General features: G+C 44.8%; 1 protein-coding gene across 7 annotated transcripts in view; it reads left to right on the forward strand.

Moving 5' to 3' along the window:
• The window catches only part of RANBP3 (RAN binding protein 3), a 174962-nt gene that overhangs the window by 63321 nt on the left and 88361 nt on the right, over positions 1-23280 (forward strand). For all 7 annotated transcript variants that reach the window (XM_075123100.1, XM_048830695.2, XM_048830697.2 and 4 more), the window contains 2 exons: positions 14983-15019; positions 15113-15199. In XM_075123100.1, coding sequence (XP_074979201.1) covers positions 14983-15019; positions 15113-15199 — 124 coding nt within the window. The remainder of the gene's footprint in view (positions 1-14982; positions 15020-15112; positions 15200-23280) is intronic.

The following is a 23280-nucleotide window of genomic DNA, read 5'->3' on the forward strand; positions in this document are numbered from 1 at the left end:
CAAGAACTATAAGAATGACTCAAAGTCTGGAAAACTCACCTTATGGTGAGAGACTTAAGAAGCTCAATGTTTAATTTATTCAAGAGAAGATTAAGAGGTGATCATAGTCTGCATGGGGAAGGTATTTCTGATAGTAAGAGGGCTCTTTAATCTAGCAGGAAAAAAGGTCCAGTTGTTGGAGGCTGAAAATGGACAAATTTACACTAGACATAAGATGTTAATTACCATCTTTGTTGAAAATTTATCATTGAAACAATTTACTTAGTGACGTGGTGGGTTCTCCATCATCCAGTCTTTAAGACTGGATGTCTTTCTTAAAAAAGAAGTTTTGGGATTGATGCAGAAATTACTGAGTGAGGTTCTGTGGCCTGTGTTATGCAGGAGATCAGGTTAGATCAGTGGTTCCCAAACTGGGGTTCGTGAAATGTTACAGTGGGTTCTCAGGGAAAAAATTCCCTAATGGCTGACAGAGCTGTCCCTAGGGACCCCGGGGTCAGCAGCCCAGAGCCCCTGGACTTCCAAGAGCTAAGCACATCAAAGATAGCATATGTATCACACTGAGGAGATTTACACTTCAAGACTCCTTATAAGAAATGCAAAGGGAGGTGGATATTTTTTGCTGTTTTTAAAATGAAACAGGCAGCTAGTATTGTTTTAAAAATGATGATGAAGAACAAGTTTAAGCTTCGTTGTAATGTGCGTGGTTTGCCTGGACTGCTCAAGACCTGAATGCTTGTGTAAGAGGAATTCTTGATTTGAGTTGGCTTTTTAAATCCCTGCATGCTGTTTCACATCTGATACTCCTCGATGAAACGCAGGAGCCTTGTTGTATAACAGGCTTATTCAAAGTGATACAAGCGACGGATGTGAGATCTCGGAAGAGTGTTGCCGTTTTCATAATATAATAGATATTGTCATGATAAATAATAATTAATAATACATAGTGTGTAATCAGCATGTCATAAAAACCAATTTTATATGTCCAAGATCACTGCTTTTCTAATTTATACTGAGGTAAAGGAGAAAATTCTTGGAAATGTTTATTTTTAGGAGCGGGTTTGTGAGACTTGACATTTTAGTGAAAGGGGTTCATGGGTTGTTAAAGTTTGGGAACCACTGGGTTAGACTAAAGAAGACTGATTCTTGAGTTGTAGAAATTCAGTGATCTAAGTATTGGCACACTTAGAGCAGAAACTTTAGTAATGATGATGCCTTAATTTACCTTTAAATAAACATTAGGTTAATGTTGCACTCAAAAGCTGAGAAATGCCAGAATTAAAGTGGTCTGTGCGATCTTAATTTGTCCTCCTTTTGCATATGCATTTTGATAGTCTTTGATTACATGTTATACTGTCCCATTTCCCTCCCTGATCTCTCTCTGACCAAAATGGTTACAAGTTCTCCTCCCTAGGCTTCTGACCCAATCTGGGTCCTCCTTGACCCAGTCTCTTTGCCCAGCAAGTCCCGGTTCTCCCTATGGCTCCTTGTGAAATGTCTCCCTATCCTCTCCAACTGGTTCCCTTAGGTCTCCCCCTGCCCATTTGCCTCAGACCTAGTTTCCTTGCCAAGCTATTCCTAGTTGCTGCCACCTGCTAGCGTTCAGTCCCAGTCTCCATCCCTGCAGGCTCCTTGTCCCAGTCTGTTCCCTAGTCCTCCTCTGTACTGCCTGAGGTCCAGCTGTTGTCCCCTCTGCATTCAAATCACGTGTCTTCCTCCTCCGTGCTGACTGGGTGTCAGCAGGGAATACATGGAGAGAACAGGAGAAACTGGTTTCCTGCTTTCTGTTCCAGTGCCCAGTCTGGCCCCAGCCCAGAGCAGCCATTACAGGAAAAGTCCAGCTTTGCCCCTATAGCCTAGGGCTGGAGGATGCTCACTCACTTTGTGGGGATGGTGCATGCATTATCTAATCAGGAGTAAGAGCTGTGAAAGGCTCAGACATAGAATATAAGTGTTGGAAGGGACCTCAGGAGGTCATCTAGTCCAACCCCCTGCTGAAAGCAGGACCAATCCCCAACTAAATCATCCCAGCCAGGGCTTTGTCAAGCCTGACCTTACAAACTGTAAAGGAAGGAGATTCCACCACCTTCCTAGGTAACGCATTCCAGTGTTTCACCACCCTCCTAGTGAAAAAGTTTTTCCTAATATCCAACCTAAACCTCCCCCACTGCAACTTGAGACCATTACTCCTTGTTCTGTCATCTGCTATCACTGAGAACAGTCTAGATCCATCCTCTTTGGAACCCCCTCTCAGGTAGTTGAAAGCAGCTATCAAATCCCCCCTCATTCTTCTCTTCTGAAGACTAAACAATCCCAGTTCCCTCAGCCTCTCCTCATAAGTCATGTGTTTCAGTCCCCTAACCATTTTTGTTGCCCTCCGCTGGACGTTTTCCAGTTTTTCCACATCCTTCTTGTAGTGTGGGGCCCAAACTGGACACAGTACTCCAGATGAGGCTTCACCAATGTCGAATAGAGGGGAACGATCACGTCCCCCGATCTGCTGGCAATGCTCCTACTTATACATCCTAAAATGCCATTGGCCTTCTTGGCAACAAGGGCACACTGTTGACTCATATCCAGCTTCTCTTCCACTGTAACCCCTAGATCTTTTTCTGCAGAACTGCTGCCTAGCCATTCCGTCTCTAGTCTGTAGTGGTGCATGGGATTCTTCCTTCCTAAGTGCAAGATTCTGCACTTGTCCTTGTTGAACCTCATCAGATTTCTTTTGGCCCAATCCTCCAATTTGTCTAGGTCCCTCTGTATCCTATCCCTACCCTCCATTGTATCTACCTCTCCCTCCCAGTTTAGTGTCATCTGCAAACTTGCTGAGGGTGCAATCCACACTGTCCTCCAGATCATTTATGAAGATATTGAACAAAACCGGCCCCAGGACCGACCCTTGGGGCACTCCACTTGATACCGGCTGCCAACTAGACATGGAGCCATTGTTCACTACCCTTTGAGCCTGACAATCTAGCCAACTTTCTATCCACCTTATAGTGCATTCATCCAGCCCATACTTCTTTAACTTGCTGGCAAGAATACTGTGGGAGACCGTGTCAAAAGCTTTGCTAAAGTCAAGGAACTCCATCCACTGCTTTCCCCACATCCACAGAGCCAGTTATTTCATCATACAAGGCAATTAGATTAGTCAGGCATAACTTGCCCTTGGTGAATCCATGCTGACTGTTCCTGATCACTTTCCTCTCCTCTAAGTGCTTCAGAATTGATTCCTTGAGGACCTGCTCCATGATTTTACCAGGGACTGAGGTGAGGCTGACTGGCCTGTAGTTCCCAGGATCCTCCTCCTTCCCTTTTTTAAAGATGGGCACTACATTAGCCTTTTTCCAGTCTTCCGGGACTTCCCCCGATCGCCATGAGTTTTCAAAGATAATGGCCGATGGCTTTCCAGTCACATCCACGAACTCCTTTAGCACTCTTGGATGCAGCGCATCCGGCCCCATGGACTTGTGCTCGTCCAGCTTTTCTGAATAGTCCCGAACCACTTCTTTCTCCACAGAGGGCTGGTCACCTCCTCCCATGCTGTGCTGCCCAGTGCAGTAGTCTGGGAGCTGACCTTGTCCGTGAGGACAGAGGCAAAAAAAGCATTGAGTACACTAGCTTTTTCCACATCCTCTGTCACTAGGTTGCCTCCCTCATTCAGTAAGGGGCCCACACTTCCCTTGACTTTCTTGTTGCTAACATACCTATAGAAACCCTTTTTGTTACCCTTCACGTCTCTTGGTAACTGCAACTCCAGGTGTGATTTGGCCTTCCTGATTTCACTCCTGCATCCCTGAGCAATATTTTTATACTCTTCCGTGGTCATTTGTCCAATCTTCCACTTCTTGTAAGCTTCTTTTTTGTGTTTAAGATCAGCAAGGATTTCACTGTGAGGCCAAGCTGGTCGCCTGCCATATTTACTATTCTTTCTACACATTGGGATGGTTTGTCCCTGTAACCTCAATAAGACTTCTTTAAAATACAGCCAGCTCTCCTGGACTCCTTTCCCCTTCATGTTATTCTCCCAGGGGATCCTGCCCATCAGTTCCCTGAGGGAGTCACAGTCTGCTTTTCTGAACTTCAGGGTCCGTATTCTGCTGCCCTCCTTTCTTCCCTGTGTCAGGATCCTGAACTCGACCATCTCATGGTCACTGCCTCCCAGGTTCCCATCCACTTTAGCTTTCCCTACTAATTCTTCCCGGTTTGTGAGCATCAGGTCAAGAAGAGCTCTGCCCCTGTTGGTTCCTCCAGCACTTGCACCAGGAAATTGTCCTCTACACTTTCCAAAAACTTCCTGGATTGTCTGTGCATCGCTGTATTGCTCTCTCAGCAGATATCAGGGTGATTAAAGTCTCCCATGAGAACCAGGGCCTGCGATCTAGTAACTTCCGTGAGTTGCCGGAAGAAAGCCTCGTCCACGTCATCCCCCTGGTCCAGTGGTCTATAGCAGATTCCCACCACGACATCACCCTTGTTGCTCACACTTCTAAACTTAACCCAGAGACTCTCAGGTTTTTCTGCAGTTTCATACTAGAGCTCTGAGCAGTCATACTGCTCTCTTACATACAGTGCAACTCCCCCACCTTTTCTGCCCTGCCTGTCCTTCTTGAACAGTTTATATCCATCCATGGCAGTACTCCAGTCATGTGAGTTATCCCACCAAGTCTCTGTTATTCCAATCACATCATAAATAATTCCTTGACTGTGCCAGGACTTCCAGTTCTCCCTGCTTGTTTCCCAGGCTTTTTGCATTTGTGTATAGGCACTTGAGATAACTCGCTGATCGTCCCTCTTTCTCAGTATGAGGCAGAAGCCCTTCCCTCTTGCGTCGTCCTGCTCGTGCTTCCTCCTGGTATCCCACTTCCCGACTTACCTCAGGGCTTTGGTCTCCTTCCCCCGGTGAACCTAGTTTAAAGCCCTCGTCACTAGGTTAGCCAGCCTGCTTGCGAAGATGCTCTTCCCTCAGACATGCTCAGTGAGGACAGACTCGTTGGTGATTTTAGCTGTCAAGCTCTAGCAAGTCTCTACTGAGCATGTGCAAGCTGGGATTTTTTTAAAAATTAGGGTGAATTTTTACAGAGGGTGGCAAAAGGCACATTGCTGATATGCAGCTCAGCAATTTCAAGCCCTTGCTCCAAAGCATGGGGTTTCTAGAGTTTTCTAAAGAAAGGGGGTGACCAGGAATTTAGCAGCAGAAAAAAGTATTTTTCTCTAGCTTTGTTCTTGGAAATGGCTAACCGTTTTGGCTGAAACTTTGCAGAACAATTCAGCCTGAGGCAGACACCCAGCATTGAAAATTTCAGCCCAAATAGTTGGGCAAAGTTATAGGCAACTGAAAACAGCGTCTTATAACGGCAAGTGTCATGAAACTTTAAGCAGTGCTACCAGCCCTGCCTATAATAAAGGATTCCAAAATGTTTAAGCAAGTTCTTCGTCAGTGTCCTTTCAGCCACCACTAAAACACAGCATTTGCTGAGTAGTGTTGGTGTGCACTGTTAAACAGTTTGGGACAAGAAGGGAATCATACTTCCTCCAGCTAGAACTGTAGAGGAAATTTTTAAGCAGGCTGAAGTTAATTACCCAAGTTGAATTTTTCTTTTGCTTATCTTATTTTCTCACCCTTGTATGATTTTCATAGAATCATAGAATATAAGGGTTGGAAGGGACCCCAGAAGGTCATCTAGTCCAACCCCCTGCTCGAAGCAGGACCAATTCCCAGTTAAATCATCCCAGCCAGGGCTTTGTCAAGCCTGACCTTAAAAACCTCTAAGGAAGGAGATTCTACCACCTCCCTAGGTAACGCATTCCAGTGTTTCACCACCCTCTTAGTGAAAAAGTTTTTCCTAATATCCAATCTAAACCTCCCCCACTGCAGCTTGAGACCATTACTCCTCGTTCTGTCATCTGCTACCATTGAGAACAGTCTAGAGCCATCCTCTTTGGAACCCCCTTTCAGGTAGTTGAAAGCAGCTATCAAATCCCCCCTCATTCTTCTCTTCTGCAGGCTAAACAATCCCAGCTCCCTCAGCCTCTCCTCATAACTCATGTGTTCCAGACCCCTAATCATTTTTGTTGCCCTTCGCTGGACTCTCTCCAATTTATCCACATCCTTCTTGAAGTGTGGGGCCCAAAACTGGACACAGTACTCCAGATGAGGCCTCACCAATGTCGAATAGAGGGGAACGATCACGTCCCTCGATCTGCTCGCTATGCCCCTACTAATACATCCCAAAATGCCATTGGCCTTCTTGGCAACAAGGGCACACTGCTGACTCATATCCAGCTTCTCGTCCACTGTCACCCCTAGGTCCTTTTCCGCAGAACTGCTGCCTAGCCATTCGGTCCCTAGTCTGTAGCTGTGCATTGGGTTCTTCCGTCCTAAGTGCAGGACCCTGCACTTATCCTTGTTGAACCTCATCAGATTTCTTTTGGCCCAATCCTCCAATTTGTCTAGGTCCTTCTGTATCCTATCCCTTCCCTCCAGCGTATCTACCACTCCTCCCAGTTTAGTATCATCCGCAAATTTGCTGAGAGTGCAATCCACACCATCCTCCAGATCATTTATGAAGATATTGAACAAAACCGGCCCCAGGACCGACCCTTGGGGCACTCCACTTGATACCGGCTGCCAACTAGACATGGAGCCATTGATAACTACCCGTTGAGCCCGACAATCTAGCCAGCTTTCTACCCACCTTGTAGTGCATTCATCCAGCCCATACTTCCTTAACTTGCTGACAAGAATACTGTGGGAGACCGTGTCAAAAGCTTTGCTAAAGTCAAGGAACTCCATCCACTGCTTTCCCCACATCCACAGAGCCAGTTATTTCATCATACAAGGCAATTAGATTAGTCAGGCATAACTTGCCCTTGGTGAATCCATGCTGGCTGTTCCTGATCACTTTCCTCTCATGCAAGTGCTTCAGGATTGATTCTTTGAGGACCTGCTCCATGATTTTTCCAGGGACTGAAGTGAGGCTGACTGGCCTGTAGTTCCCAGGATCCTCCTTCTTCCCTTTTTTAAAGATTGGCACTACATTAGCCTTTTTCCAGTCATCCGGGACTTCCCCGGTTCGCCACGAGTTTTCAAAGATAATGGCCAATGGCTCTGCAATCACAGCCGCCAGTTCCTTCAGCACTCTCGGATGCAACTCGTCCGGCCCCATGGACTTGTGCATGTCCAGCTTTTCTAAATAGTCCCTAACCACCTCTATCTCCACAGAGGGCTGTCCATCTCTTCCCCATTTTGTGATGCCCAGCGTAGCAGTCTGGGAGCTAACCTTGTTAGTGAAAACAGAGGCAAAAAAAGCATTGAGTACATTAGCTTTTTCCACATCCTCTGTCACTAGTTTGCCTCCCTCATTCAGTAAGGGGCCCACACATTCCTTGGCTTTCTTCTTGTTGCCAACATACCTGAAGAAACCCTTCTTGTTACTCTTGACATCTCTGGCTAGCTGCAGCTCCAGGTGCGATTTGGCCCTCCTGATAACATTCCTACATGCCCGAGCAATATTTTTATACTCTTCCCTGGTCATATGTCCAACTTTCCACTTCTTGTAAGCTTCTTTTTTATGTTTAAGATCCGCTAAGATTTCACCATTAAGCCAAGCTGGTCGCCTGCCATATTTACTATTCTTTCGACTCATCGGGATGGTTTGTCCCTGTAACCTCAACAGGGATTCCTTGAAATACAGCCAGCTCTCCTGGACTCCTTTCCCCTTCAAGTTAGTCCCCCAGGGGATCCTGGCCATCCGTTCCCTGAGGGAGTCGAAGTCTGCTTTCCTGAAGTCCAGGGTCCGTATCGTGCTGCTTACCTTTCTTCCCTGTGTCAGGATCCTGAACTCAACCAACTCATGGTCACTGCCTCCCAGATTCCCATCCACTTTTGCTTCCCCCACTAATTCTACCCGGTTTGTGAGCAGCAGGTCAAGAAAAGCGCCCCCCCTAGTTGGCTCCTCTAGCACTTGCGCCAGGAAATTGTCCCCTACGCTTTCCAAAAACTTCCTGGATTGTCTATGCACCGCTGTATTGCTCTCCCAGCAGATATCAGGAAAATTAAAGTCACCCATGAGAATCAGGGCATGCGATCCAGTAGCTTCCGTGAGCTGCCGGAAGAAAGCCTCATCTACCTCATCCCCCTGGTCCGGTGGTCTATAGCAGACTCCCACCACTACATCACTCTTGTTGCACACACTTCTAAACTTAATCCAGAGACACTCAGGTTTTTCTGCAGTTTCGTACCGGAGCTCTGAGCAGTCATACTGCTCCCTTACATACAGTGCTACTCCCCCACCTTTTCTGCCCTGCCTGTCCTTCCTGAACAGTTTATATCCATCCATGACAGTACTCCAGTCATGTGAGTTATCCCACCAAGTCTCTGTTATTCCGATCACGTCATAGTTCTTTGACATCACCAGGACCTCCAGTTCTCCCTGCTTGTTTCCAAGGCTTTGTGCATTTGTATATAAGCACTTGAGATAACCTGTTGATCGCCCCTCATTCCCAGTATGAGGCAGGAGCCCTCCCCTCACAGACATTCCTGCCTGTTCTTCCTCCCGGTATCCCGCTTTCCCACTTACCTCAGGGCTTTGGTCTCCTTCCCCCGGTGAACCTAGTTTAAAGCCCTCCTCACTAGGTTAGCCAGCCTGCTCGCGAAGATGCTCTTCCCTCTCTTCGTTAAGTGGAGCCCGTCTCTGCCTAGCACTCCTTCTTGGAACACCATCCCATGGTCGAAGAATCCAAAGCCTTCTCTCCGACGCCACCTGCGTAGCCATTCGTTGACTTCCACGATTCGACGCTCCCTACCTAGGCCTTTTCCTTCCACGGGGAGGATGGACGAGAACACCACTTGCGCCTCCAACTCCTTTATCCTTCTTCCTAGAGCCACATAGTCCGCAGTGATCCGCTCAAGGTCATTCTTGGCAGTATCATTGGTGCCCACGTGGAGAAGCAGGAAGGGGTAGCGATCCGAGGGCTTGATGAGTCTCGGCAGTCTCTCCGTCACATCGCGAATCTTAGCCCCCGGCAAGCAGCAGACTTCTCGGTTTTCCCGGTCAGGGCGGCAGATAGATGACTCAGTCCCCCGGAGGAGAGAGTCCCCGACCACCACCACCCGCCTTCTCCTCTTGGGAGTGGTGGTCGTGGAACTCCCAACCTCAGGACAGCGCATCTCATGCCTTCCAACCAGCGGAGTCTCCTTCTGCTTTCTCGCCCCAGACATATCATCTGGTCCACTCTCCGCAACGATACCTGTGGAGAGAACATGAAAGCGGTTAGTTACCTGTGTCTGTGTTACTGGAACCCGGACATTCCGCTTACCTCTTCTGGAGGTCACATGTTGCCAAGCTTCTTCACTGGCCTCTTGGCTCCTCTGTGCAACCTGCTCTATATCTGTAGAGCTTTGTGCCCCTAGAAGCCTATCCTGAGTTTTGTCCAGAAAATCCTCAGTTTCCCGTATGCAACGCAGGGTCGTTATCTGTTGCTCCAGACCTTCAATCTTCTCTTCCAATATGGAGACCAGCTTGCACTTTGTACAGACAAAGTCGCTTCTCTCCTGTGGAAGAAAGACAAACATGGCACATCCAGTGCAGGTCACAACAGCTGAACCCCCCCCTTCCATATCACCTTCCTACTATGAGCTTCCTCAGAGCAGTTTGCAAGACGTAAGCCTCACTGGGCTCACTCCAGGCGAACTCCCAGGCAAACTCCTGCTGTGAGCTGCTCTGCTGTCCCCGCTGCTCAGCTGGTTCGCCGCCGCTCAGCTGGTTCGCGAAGCTCTGGCTATTTTTAAACAGCCAGGCTTCCCTGTCGCAAACAAACAGACACCCTACTGCCCGCCCCCTGCAGGCCAGCAGCCAATCAGACACTCACTCAGGCTCTCACACTGCCCCCCCAGCAAACACACCTCGGATACTTCCTCAGCAAGCAAACAAACACACACTCTGATACTTACCAGTCCCAGGCAAAATTTTGTTGCGCTGCAAGTTATATCTTAGTTGTTAGGGTTAGTGGAAATTGCTGATATTTAACATAGTTTTGCTAACATAAATTACAGCTTGGAAAGTTTTTCAGTCTGGAATTATTGGTGGTTGGTGCTTTCTTGTCTGAGCCCTGAATGACAGCTTTGAACCATCTCTGGATTCTGGTGTGGGGGAGAAACCCATTCATTCATATCAATGGGCATGCTAAGCAGGAAAAAAAATTAGCACTTGAGAGATTTTCCTCTTTCTGTTGCTTGCAACCACTGTCTTTTTAAATGATATTGGCAGCATCTGCAGCCACTAGCAAATTTGGCATGCATGCTTTTTATTTTGCCTTAACTGCAAAGGTTTTGGTCTATACTACAGCATAGCAGATTTAGATTAAATCTCAGGAAAAACTTCCTAACTGTAAGAACAGTAGGAAATGGAACAGCCTGCCTTGGAAGGTTGTGAAAGCTCCTTCACTGGAGGTTTTCAAGATGAGACTGGATAGTCATCTGTCTTGGATGGTTTAGACACAACCAATCCTGCATCTTGGCACGGGGTTAGACTAGATGACCCTTGCAGTCCCTTCTAACCCTGTGATTCTATGATCCTGTTTAGGAGTTGGATTAGGACATATTGACTAAACCAATCGTAAGTGCACACATTGTACAGCAGTGTCCAAAATGCTAGAAGTCCCTTATTGCTCTTGATTATTTGTGCCAGAATGAACATCAGAATGTCTATACTTGCTCAGATGAATGGTCCACCTAGCTCAGTATCCTGTCTTCCGGCAGTGGCTGGTGCCAGATGCTTCAGAGGGAATGAACAGAACCGGGCAATTATTGAGTGATACATCCCCTGATATCCAGTCCAGCTTTTGGCAGTCAGAAGTTTAGGGACACACAGAACACAGGGTTGCATCCCTGGCCATTTTGGCTAAGAATCGTTGATGGACCTGTCCTCCATGAACTTATCTAAAATATTTTTTGAACCCAGTTATACTTTTGACCCTCACAACATCCCCTAGTAATGTGTTCTACAGTTTGACAGTGTGTTGTGTAAAGAAGTACTTCCTTATGTTTGTTATAAACCTGCTGCCTATTAATTTCATTGGGTGACCCCTGGTTCTTGTGTTATGTGAAGGGGTAGATAATGCTTCCCTATTCGCTTTCCACACCAGTCATGATTTTATAGACCTCTATCATGCCGCCCTCCCCCCCCAAGTAGTCTCTTTTCTAAGATGATTTAGTTGGGGATTGGTCCTGCTTTGAGCAGGGGGTTGGACTAGGTGACCTCCTGAGGTCCCTTCCAACCCTGATATTCTATGATTCTGTGACTGCCCTAGTCCTTTTAATCTCTCCTCGTATGGAAGCTGTTCCTTACCCTTGATCATTTTTTTTTTTTTTTTTTTTTTTGCCAATCTCTATACTTTTTTCAGTTCTAGTAGATATGTTTTGAGATGGGCTGACCAGAACTGCATGAAGTATTCAAGGTGTGGGTATATCATGGATTTATATAGTGGTATTATATTTTCTGTCTTATCCTTTCCTAATGGTTTCTAACCTAACATTCTGTTTGCTTTTATGAGTGCTGGTGCATACTGAGTAGATGTTTTCAGAGAACTATCCATGATAACTCCAAGATCTTTTTTGAGTGGAAACAATTAATTTAGATCCCATCGTTTTGTATGTATAGTTGGAATCATGTTTTCCAGCATGCATTACTTTGCATTTATCAACTTTGCATTCTGCAACTTTTGAATTTATCAACTATTACTTTGCATTTATGTTTTCCATCATGCATTACTTTGAATTTCATCAGCCATTGGGTTGCCTAGTTAGCAAGTTTAATGAGACCTTTTATGTAACTCTCTTCAGTCAGATTTGGCAGTAACTATGTCAAGTAATTTTATATCATCTGCAAATTTTGCCATCTCACTGTTTATCCCTTTTTCCAGATTATTTATGGACATGTTGAACAGCGCTGGTCCTAGTACACAGCCTTGGGGGATTCCACTGTTTAGCTCTCTCCGTTGTGAAAACTGACACTGTTTCCGGTCTTTTAACCAGTGACTGAACCATAAGAGGACCTTCCCTCTTATGCCATGACTGCTTATATTGCTTAAGTGCCTTTGGTGAGGGACCTTGTCAAAGGCTTTCTGAAAGTCTAAGTGCACTGTGCCCACTGAATCATCCTTTTCCACATGTTTGACCCCCTCAATGAATTCTAAAGATTGGCAAGGCATGATTTCCCTGTACAAAAGCCAGGTTGACTCTTCCTCAACATACTGTGTTCATTTATATGCTTGATAATTCTGTTCTTTACTATACTTTCCAGCAATTTGCCTGGCACTGAAGTTAGGCACACTAGCCTGTAGTTGCCAGGATTGCCTCTCAAGCCTTTTTTAAAAAAAAAATTGTGTAACTTTAGCTATCTTCTAGTTGTCTGAGACAGGATCATTTAAGCAATAGGTTACATACCACAGTTAGTAGTTTTGCAACTTCATATTTGAGTTCCTTCAGAACTCAAATTGTCTTTGAAAACTCATGGCGATCCGGGGAAGTCCCGGATGACTGGAAAAAGGCTAATGTAGTACCCATCTTTAAAAAAGGGAAGAAGGAGGATCCTGAGAACTACAGGCCAGTCAGCCTCACCTCAGTCCCTGGAAAAATCTGTACTGTGTACTGTGTCCAGTTTTGGGCCCCACGCTACAAGAAGGATGTGGAAAAATTGGAAAGAGTCCAGCAGAAGGCAACAAATGATTAGGGGGCTGGAACACATGACTTACGAGGAGAGACTGAGGGAACTGGGATTGTTTAGTCTGCGGAAGAGAAGAATGAGGGGGGATTTGATAGCTGCTTTCAACTACCTGAAAGGGGGTTCCAAAGAGGATGGATCTAGACTATTCTCAGTGATAGCAGATGACAGAACGAGGAGTAATGGTCTCAAGCTGCAGTGGGAGAGATTTAGGTTGGATATTAGGAAAAACGTTTTCAGTATGAGGGTGGTGAAACACTGGAATGCGTTACCTAGGGAGGTGGTGGAATCTCCTTCCTTAGAAGTTTTTAAGGTCAGGCTTGACAAAGCCCTGGTTGGGATGATTTAATTGGGGATTGGTCCTGCTTTGAGCAGGGGGTTGGACTAGACCTCCTGAGGTTCCTTCCAGCCCTGATATTCTATGATTCTTGAGTTCATACCACCTGGTTCTACTGACTTACTGTTTCAGGTTTTTTCTCCAAATCTCCTCTATTGACACCTCAGTCTGGGACAGTTCCTCAGATTTGTTACCTAAAAAGAATGGCTTAGGTGTGGAACTCTTCCTCATCTTATGCAGTGAAGACCGATGCAAACAATTCATTTAGCTTAGAATCATAAAAAGAAAAGGAGTACTTGTGGCACATTAGAGACTAACCAATTTATTTGAGCATAAGCTTTCGTGAGCTACAGCTCACTTCATCAGATGCATGCTGTGGAAAATACAGAAGATGTTCTTATACATACAAACCATGAAAAAATGGGTGTTTACCACTACAAAAGGTTTTCTCTCCCCCCACCCCACTCTCCTGCCTGTAATAGCTTATCTAAAGTGATCACTCTCCTTACAATAAGAAAAGGAGTACTTGTGGCACCTTAGAGACTAACCAATTTATTTGAGCATAAGCTTTCGTGAGCTACAGCTCTCTTCATCGGATGTAGCTCACGAAAGCTCATGCTCAAATAAATTGGTTAGTCTCTAAGGTGCCACAAGTACTCCTTTTCTTTTTGCGAATACAGACTAACACGGCTGTTACTCTGAAACCTCTCCTTACAATGTGTATGATAATCAAGGTGGGCCATTTCCAGCACAAATCCAGGTTTTCTCCCTTCCCTCCTTTCCACACATACAAACCCACTCTCAGCCACACTATCAGAGGCTCGTTCACCTGCACATCCACCAATGTGATATATGCCATCATGTGCCAGCAATGCCCCTCTGCCATGTACATTGGTCAAACTGGACAGTCTCTACGTAAAAGAATAAATGGACACATCAGATGTCAAGAATTATAACATTCATAAACCAGTCGGAGAACACTTCAATCTCTCTGGTCACGTGATTACAGACATGAAAGTTGCTATATTACAACAGAAAAACTTCAAAACCAGACTCCAGCGAGAAACTGCTGAATTGGAATTCATTTGCAAATTGGATACAATTAACTTAGCCACTCCCAGTCTCTATTCAAGCCTAAGTTAATTGTATCCAATTTGCAAATGAATTCCAATTCAACAGTCTCTCGCTGGCGTATGGTTTTGAAGTTTTTCTGTTGTAATATCGCAACTTTCATGTCTGTAATCGCGTGACCAGAGAGATTGAAGTGTTCTCCGACTGATTTTTGAATGTTATAATTCTTGACATCTGATTTGTGTCCATTTATTCTTTTACGTAGAGACTGTCCAGTTTGACCAATGTACATGGCAGAGGGGCATTGCTGGCACATGATTATCCTTACAAAAGGTTTCCCCCCTGCCCGCTTTCCTGCTGGTAGTAGCTCACCTTACCTGATCACTCTCATTACAGTGTGTATGGTAACACCCATTGTTTCATGTTCTCTATGTATATAAATCTCCCCACTGTATTTTCCACTGAATGCATCCGATGAAGTGAGCTGTAGCTCACGAAAGCTTATGCTCAAATAAATTGGTTAGTCTCTAAGGTGCCACAAGTCCTCCTTTTTCCTTTTGCGGATACAGACTAACACGGCTGCTACTCTGAAACCTGACAAAAAAGTATGTCTCCATTAATGTTAATTACTGAGCATTTGTGCTTTCTGTTTACATCTTGTTAAGTGAGAGTCTGTCTGCTATCCAGTATGTTTGAACATAATTTACTCTAATGTGTTTACAGTTTGAATACCAATCTGTGATAGCAGAAAGTCTCCAAACCAACAATTAAGGCATATGGGATTGTCTAGAGAATGGGGTATTTTTTCTATCAGTCTGTGATATAATATCTTAACTTATCTTGTGATTACAGAGGTCAGCAGATGGGTCAAGTCCAGAAGATGGAGAAGGTAAGGAAGGAAGTGTTTTAGTTATTTTAGATCTCTAGTTGCTGTCTAATCAGAATTTTGCCTGTTTTATCTCTAAATCCTTTATCTCTACAGAATCTGACCATGAGGATGGGAGTTACTGTCCTCCTGTAAAACGTGAAAGAACTTCATCTTTAACACAGTTCCCTCCTTCACAGACAGGTAAAACGTTTTCTAATTCTTTTACAGCAAGAAAATAAGGGAGATGATGTACTTCCTTGATTTCTGTCTAATTCTCCAGTCCTGCCATCATCTTCCATGCTGTGGACAGACTATGTAAGGTGGAGGGCGAGCAGATCCTCTTTCCTTTAAATTGTGCTGCTTTTGCCTCTGCCTTCACTCACGAACCTAAGTCTCATCCACATCACTGCCACAACTGAAGCAAAACAGTAAGGAATGTGGACTTAAATCAGTAGACAAAGCAGGGATATTAAACAACTTTCTTTACTCATAGATTAAGGCCAGGAAAGATTATTGTAATCATCTAGTCTGACCTCTTGCATAACACAAACCATAAAATTTCACTCAGTAATTCCTGCATCAAACCCATGACTTCTGGTTCAGCTAGACAGAATCATTTAGAAAGACATGCAATTTTGATTCAAAGAAAGTGCATCTTATTTCTAGTCTGAATTTGTCTAGCTTAAGCTTCCAACCATTGGATCCTGTTATGTCTTTGTCTGTTAGATACAGTACAAACTGTATCTACTGAAACCTTCTCTACTGTTCATAGACTTATCAAGCCACCCCATAACTAGTCTTAGATAAAATAAATAGTGACCTTTTTTAGTTTCTCACTGTAAAGCAAGTTTCCAGGCCTTGGATCATTATTTCTGTCACTGTGGATAACACCATCACTTAGGCCTGTAATAGAAGCATCATCTTTGACTCACCCCCGTCTCTCGATCCACACTTCGGAGCAGTGTCCAAGTCTTGCTGCTTCTACCTAGCTAAAGTTTCCAAGATTCAGACTTTTCTTTCTGTCCAGACCATCAAGGCTCTTGTTCAGGCATTTTCATCTGCCTTGACTACTAGTCTCTTCTCTGGCCATGAAACCAGCCACATCATTCTATTCAAGTCTATTCAAAATGCTGCTACTGGGTTCACCTTCCTGATACATCACCTCCCTCTGTGCCTCTCTACAGGCTCCACCTCCTCCACCGCTTCAAACAGAATCTTTGCTTTTTGAGACTCTTCACCATTTAGTCCCTCCCTTTCCTTCAGATCTATTGACTTATCAAGCTGTTGACTTTGCCATCACTGGCATGGTGAAGGTGATCTTCATCACTTGCCTGTTTACTCCTCCCTCCAGCATCTACCAACTCTCTTACACTGTTCCCCATACATGGCTTGGGAGGGGGGGGAAGAGGGGGAGACACACACACTTACTCACACTCTCTCTCTCTCTCTCCCCAACACAAATGGTAAAGCTGCGCATTTTTCCTGCAAGTTGCTCCTTAACGTGTCTGCTTCTGTGGTGCTTCAAAATCACTGTCAGCTAGCATTGGTTAAGCAAGAGATGAAATGAGACTTCAGTTTTTTTGCTAATTTGTTGTTCCTGTTATTCCACCCAGTTTGTATTCTCCACTGTCGTGTCCTGTCTGACATCTAGCCTGTAAGTTCTTTATTTTCTGTCTGTACAGTACTTGCATGATGTGTCTCTGATCCTTGATTGGGGTTCCTAGGTCCTGCTGTAGTACAGATAATTAACAATCCTGTTGTAAAAGGGGCAAAGAGTCCTGTGGCACCTTATAGACTAACAGACGTATTGGAGCATAAGCTTTTGTGGGTGAATACCCACTTTGTCGGATGCCGACGAACTGGGTAGTCACCTACGAAAGCTTATGCTCCAATACGTCTGTTAGTCTATAAGGTGCCACAGGACTCTCTGCCCCTTTTAGAGATCCAGACTAACACGGCTACCCCTCTGATGCTTGACAATCATGTTGTAGGTTCCCTGAAAGCCTTAGTGATAGCTGTTTAGTTTCATAGATGTAAAGCTAGAAGGGACCATTAGACAACCTAGTCTGGCCTTCTCTAGATCATAGGCCATTAAATTTCACCCAGTTGCTCGTATTCTTAGCCCTAAAACTTCAGTTAGTCTAAAATATTCATGACTCAGATTAAACAGTGAAGAGAACAGGAGAGACCAAGGTTTCCACCAATGCCTGAGGTCCCTGCAACGGCCAGGTGATGATGTCCAGATGATCCTAGCAGGTAAACTATGCCCCATGCTGCAGAGGAAGTTGAAACCCTCCAAGGTCCCTGCCAGTCTGAACTGAGGGCAGTTTTTTTCCTAACCCCAAATCTGGCCATCAGTATGACCCTGAGCATAACACACCAGCCATTCCTCTAAGAAAGAGGAAAGTGTCCTACCTGAAAGCACCGATCCATCCTATTCAGTGTCCCCTCTCAAGTTGTGGACAGTCTCTAATGTTTCAGAGGGAAGTGTGTATGTGTGGGAGTGGGGAACAGAAGAACTATTCTGCTGACTCAGATTTGAGCCCCTGTGGAGGCAAGATTAGGTTTAATTTTTGCTGTGCTTTGTCTGAGCACCTCTCTGCTGGTGCTCTTCATCACAGTGCTCATTAAATGGAAGTGCATTTGGGACGGGAACTTGGCACTAGACCCATGGTCACTGGAATGTGGCACAATAGTCTCTGGGGCACATGGAGCATCAATTCACAAGGAGTCATCACTGGTCAGTCCTGCAACATGTAAAATTTATAACGCGTTCAATCTTAGGTGATTCACCCAGTGTGGCTAGTAATGAAGAGACACTGCTTGGAGGCCTCATTGAGTTTGTCATTTATTTGAAATCCTACTAAAATGGAGTAACAGCAACTCCCCGCCCCCCAGTTTCATTAGGGAGAACCTCTGCCCTGTGAGACATTTTGGTATTTAGCCTTTGTAGGATGTCTTATTCATCTGGTGGTGATTCTAACCTGGCCCTTGCAGTTGCCCTTTAAGGCAGAGACTGTCCTTAATGTTTTCATTATTTGGGGAATGTTAGTCACTTGGCTAGTTAATTCTCCCCTCTCCAAAAATACTCCAGAATAAACTAGGATATCAGCTTTATCAGCATTGTGACTGGCACTTAACTGGAGGTGTCCGTGTCAGCTATTGTTGTTGCTGGAGGGTAGTAATTTGTTGGCTTTCACTGACTGGGTGTGTTCACGTTGGAAGGATTTACTACTCAGATCTATCTTTTGAGAGGTGTCCGAATATCATTCTGTATCGCAAGATCCAGCTGGTCTTTAATCATGCAGCTGTATCGCACGTGGGTTAGCAAGATGAGACCCACGTGATCCCAAGCACCGCAGGTTTGGCAGACACAGATTGTTTTCATCATTGAGCACCAGTTTTACCTGTACTCTGAGTACATGATCAGGTGACAGCAAACTTTTAGTGTATGACATTGTCGGTGGGGAATGCAGATACAGTGATCTACTCATCTCAGGACATCCTATATTGTAGTCATCAGAATAATGACATTAGGATTTCCCTGTCTTGTGCTGACCAGTATCACATCTTCTCCAAGACTGGACCTCCAAATCCAATAAGGCATGAGAAATTACAGATTATATCTGGGATGGAGAGCTCTAGCAGAGGGGATTCTTGGCTCAGAGTACTTGCTTATTGTTGGCTCAATGGGCATTTTATTATTGCTTTGAAGATAGGGAGTGTCCTGAATTCCTCAAAGTTGGAGTTAATTTGAATGGCTCTCCAGATCACCAATATTGTTAGCATTCAGAGAAGTCTGGTGTTTGTGTTACCTCTGTGTGGCTGGGGAAGCCAACTTTGATGTGTTTGCCATCAGTGTTCTTCACATTAAAAACTCTCTGATATGATATGATATTCCAGCAGCCCCATGCTAATCCTGATAGGGATTTAGACTCAACCTGGCTTTTACCAAGATGAGTCTCTCAGCCGGGGTCTTGCATTCCATCCCAGTCAAACAGCCTGCTCCCAGGTGACAGGGTCCAAGACTTGAAACACCCTGGTGAGGTAGGGTGAAAAACCATTGATTATAGCAATGGTTTGTGAATCCACTTTGAGCCTCTGTTATCTAATGATCTTAGGGTTTGTTGCACGGGCAGTTATTTTCTGATTTTCTGATTCTTATTGATTTTAAACCTCACAAAAGGCAAGCATTAGGTCTTCATAATTGGACCAACCTGGTGCCAAATAATTGCTAAGATAAGGTAGTGCATTTAAACTCTCATAAATACTTCCCTTAAGCATTGTCTACGTGAGTAAATTTACTGGTATAACTATACCAGTATAATTCTAGCACTGTAGCTGTGCTGATATAACACAACCCCCTGTGTGGACACACTTTTTTTGAATGTGGAGTGCTTTTATTTAGTTTAGTTTTGTCTCTTGGGAAGTAATTTAAGCTAAGTTTCGACTCTTGGTAAGACAGTTGACTACTGTTATCAAAAAATGTGTTCTTTGAGTAGTTGTCCCTATGGGTGCTCCCCTCCAGCTGTGTGCGCACACCCATGCGCTTTTGATCACAGGTTTTTAGTAGCAGTGTTCAGGTGGTCTGTTCCTGTGCTGCGATCAAAGAGTGTATATGAGAGAATGGACATGTGCGATCACTCTAGTTCCTTCCTAACTGTCTGCCGCTAGCGATGGAGTGTTGTGGTGTCTGTTAGCTTTGAGTTCATCTAGCTTGCTTGTCTTTATTTTTTATTCTATTTTATTGTATGTATTCCCTGCACATGTTGGGTGCTTTTGGGTGGTTTCCCCATTTTGTTTTTGCAGTTGGGACCTCCTTTCTCCCCCCGAGACCTTGGCCTCTCTTTGTCGTCTTTTTTAGAGGAGCATGCCCAAAACTCCAGGCTTCAAACCCTGCCAGACCTTTAATAAGTCTTTTTCCCCTCAGTGACGAACATTCCAGCTGCCTCTACTGTCTCGGAGAGTCTCCCATTCCATCTGAGTGCAAGGTCTGCACTGGCTTTAAGAGCAGATCAAGGAAGCTGAAAGAAGACAGGCTCAAGTTACTGCTCATGGAACATTCCTTGAGACCTGCTACTGCTTCAGGGCCCGAATACCCTCTTCTCACTCCCCACACCTAGTACATTGGCCTCAGACAATCTGGGTGCTCCAGCAACTTCTGTGGTTCCAGCTTCAATAAGCAGAGACCTGTGGATAGCTTCAGAGACCCTGACATCTTTTAAAAAAAACAAAACAAAGCAACCCCCCCCCCCCCCCCAAGGTCCTCCAGTAGAGAGCTTAAGAAGAGGGAGAAGTTGCCCCAGAAGTTGGGACGCAAGGAAACCTAGTGTCCGGGTACGTATACTGTCGAGGCTCCTATCCCCTCCAGTGCCGACCTCTCCATACCAGCAAAAAAGATGTCCAGTATTTCACGCACCCAGAAATCTCTCAGTAAGCAGCCCAGCTTGGCACTGATGCTGGTCTTCCAGACACAGAAACTCCTTGAGGAAGCCAGCTTCATCGCTGACCCTGGCCCCCACTTCTATGGGCCATGGGCATAAGGAACATACAGATTGCCCGGCCTTACCATCCCTGGTATCTTCAGCTGCATTGCAGCCAGCCACTCAGTGCCCTTCTTTGCCAGTGCTGACTAGATTCCTTGTGCAAGAGAACTTGCAAGTATCTGAAGAACCTGATTGCCCTCTACTGAGAGGTACCGAGAAGGATCTTCTGCTGGTACCGTCTCACCCTCTGATGACAACATAGCTACTGGGAACGATGCTTCTAGCGACTTGCCCCACGCTCGCACATGCTAGAAACTGTACGATCCCTTCTGGGACTTGGAGATCTCTGTCCAAGATTCCACTGTCTTTCCACTTGACACCCACTTCCCCCGCCCCTCCTGAGATGTCTATGTCTGGTTAAGACATCTCTCAGGATCAGAATTATGGAGGCACAATGATCAGGTTGGGTTCCAGGAGATGGTGGGAATGGCAGCCAAGGTGGTGAAGCTCCTTCCATCTTCTTCTGACACTCAAACAGTGTCACGGTAGCCAGCTTTCCCTCCCCACCCTTCGCCAAGGTTTTCTTTTTGAGGACCCTGAAAGAGAACTCTCATTAATTTGTGAACAAATTAGGCCTAATTTCCAACCAAATTTTGGTTCATTGATTTCTGGTTTCACGCTTGTTCATGAGGCATGACTTTAACAGTCCTTGAATTTTAGTAGTAGGCCTTTTTGTTTAGACTAATTTAATCTTTGTCTTCATTTTTCACCTTTTCCCACCAACGTGTGTTCTAGGTTATTCTGACATTTTGTGGACTTTCACTTTTCACACTTGCTCACAATTAGAGTAAATTTGTAGGCCCAATTATTGCAACAACACCCACAGGAACAGTTGCTCAAAGGAGAAGGCTAAGTTACTTACTTCTATGGCAATTAGAGTTCATAGAATCATAGAATATCAGGGTTGGAAGGGACCTCAGGAGGTCATCTAGTCCAACCCCCTGCTCAAAGCAGGACCAATCCCCAATTTTTGCCCCAGATCCCTAAATGGCCCCCTCAAGGATTGAACTCACAACCCGGGGTTTAGCAGGCCAATGCTCAAACCGCTGAGGTATCCCTCCCCCCATTCTTTGAGATGTTTGTTCCTATGGGTGCTCCACTACCTGCCTTCCTTCCCCTCTACTTCAGAGTCTTTGCCTCTGGCTGGATTTTGTGGTTTGAGAAGAAACTGGAGTGGCATTGGTTCCTTCCTCCCCTATGTGCCCTCAGATCAGAGCATAAAAATGTATAGGGTGCAGGTGCAGACCAAAAATCTCTGTTTGAAAGTGCATGGGTGCATGCGCATCTGGGGTGGAGCACTCAGAGGGACAAAATCTCTCTAAGAACTCCAGTTATTGTATAAGTAAGTAACCTCTCCTTTCATAGATGTCTAATTGCATCTCTCCATGGTATGAGCCATTATGTGTGGTACTGGGAGACTCCTGCTAGTCATAGGGTCTGCTCATTGCTTGCACTATCCGGAGTAGAGAATCTTTTGGCCAAGATCAAGTCTGTGCTGCCCCAATCACGGAGATGACCGTGTGCTTTTATGTATGCTCTTCAAGCCACATCAGCTTGGCCTCAGTTTCTAGGATGAGTTCCTTATCAGACTATCAATACAATGGTGATTGCTTTTCATTTGAGAAGATTCATTTTCTTCCATCATCTGGTGGTTTTGTTTCTTTAAGGATGTCCTAGATTTCAGAAGCCTGACACTAATGCTTCCACAGGGCACACATTTTATCTTAGCAATTGCCTTGCAATTGGTGTAGCTGTATGCACTTTTTACATAGACATGAGTAGGAGATCTCTTGAGCTACCTACTTGCCAAGACTTTGTCTAGACTAGAATAAAAGGTGTGACGTTAAAGGGTGTTTGCTACAATGTGCTAACAATTTGAAAAGTAGTATAGATAAGGCACGCTGCATACTAAGCTGTTAGAGTTAAAGCCTAAAAGAGAGCCTAAGCTTCAGCTTGACCAGTTTAGCAAGTGTTAAAGTATTCGCTGCCTTTCCTACACTGGACTTTTCAAAAGTGTTGATTCTAATATGTTAGAATATTAAGCAAACATACCTTCCAGTCCTAGTCTAGGTGGGACCCAACAGAGGAAATCCTGGATGTGGTATCTTTAAAGAAGTAGATATTACTCTTCTGTTGCCAGCCTTGGCATTTCCTAACTTTTGAGTGCTTGACTTTTAACATCTTTTCCAGTTTGAAATTCACGTTGATATATTCATAGCTTTTAAGGCTGGAAGTGACTATTGTGACCAATCAACTGTAACCTCCCAGAACACAGGCCATAGAACTTCCATTAAGTAATTTTTGTTTGAACTAGAGCATATCTTTTAGAAAAAACCTCCAATCTTGACTTAAAAATTCAGTGATGGAGAATCCACCACGACCCTTGGTAAATTGTTCCAGTGGTTAATTACTCTCACTGTTAAATGTACACCTTATTTCCAGTCTGAATTTTTGTAGCTTCTACTTCCAGCCATTGGCTCGTGTTAGACCTTTCTCTGTTAGATCAAAGAGCCCATTATCAAATATTTGTTCACCATGTAGGTACATATAGATTGGAATTAAGTTACCTCTTAGTCTTCTCTTTGTTAAGCGAAATAGATTGAGCTCCTGCAGTCTGTCACTGTAAGGCATGTTTTTCAATCCTTTAATCATTCTTATGGCTCTTCTCTGAACCCTCTCCAATTTATCAACATCCTTCTTAAATTGTGGACACCAGAACTGTACACAGTATTCCAG

Source organism: Caretta caretta, chromosome 25 (genome assembly GCF_965140235.1).
Source record: "Caretta caretta isolate rCarCar2 chromosome 25, rCarCar1.hap1, whole genome shotgun sequence".
Taxonomy (NCBI): Eukaryota; Metazoa; Chordata; order Testudines; family Cheloniidae; genus Caretta; species Caretta caretta.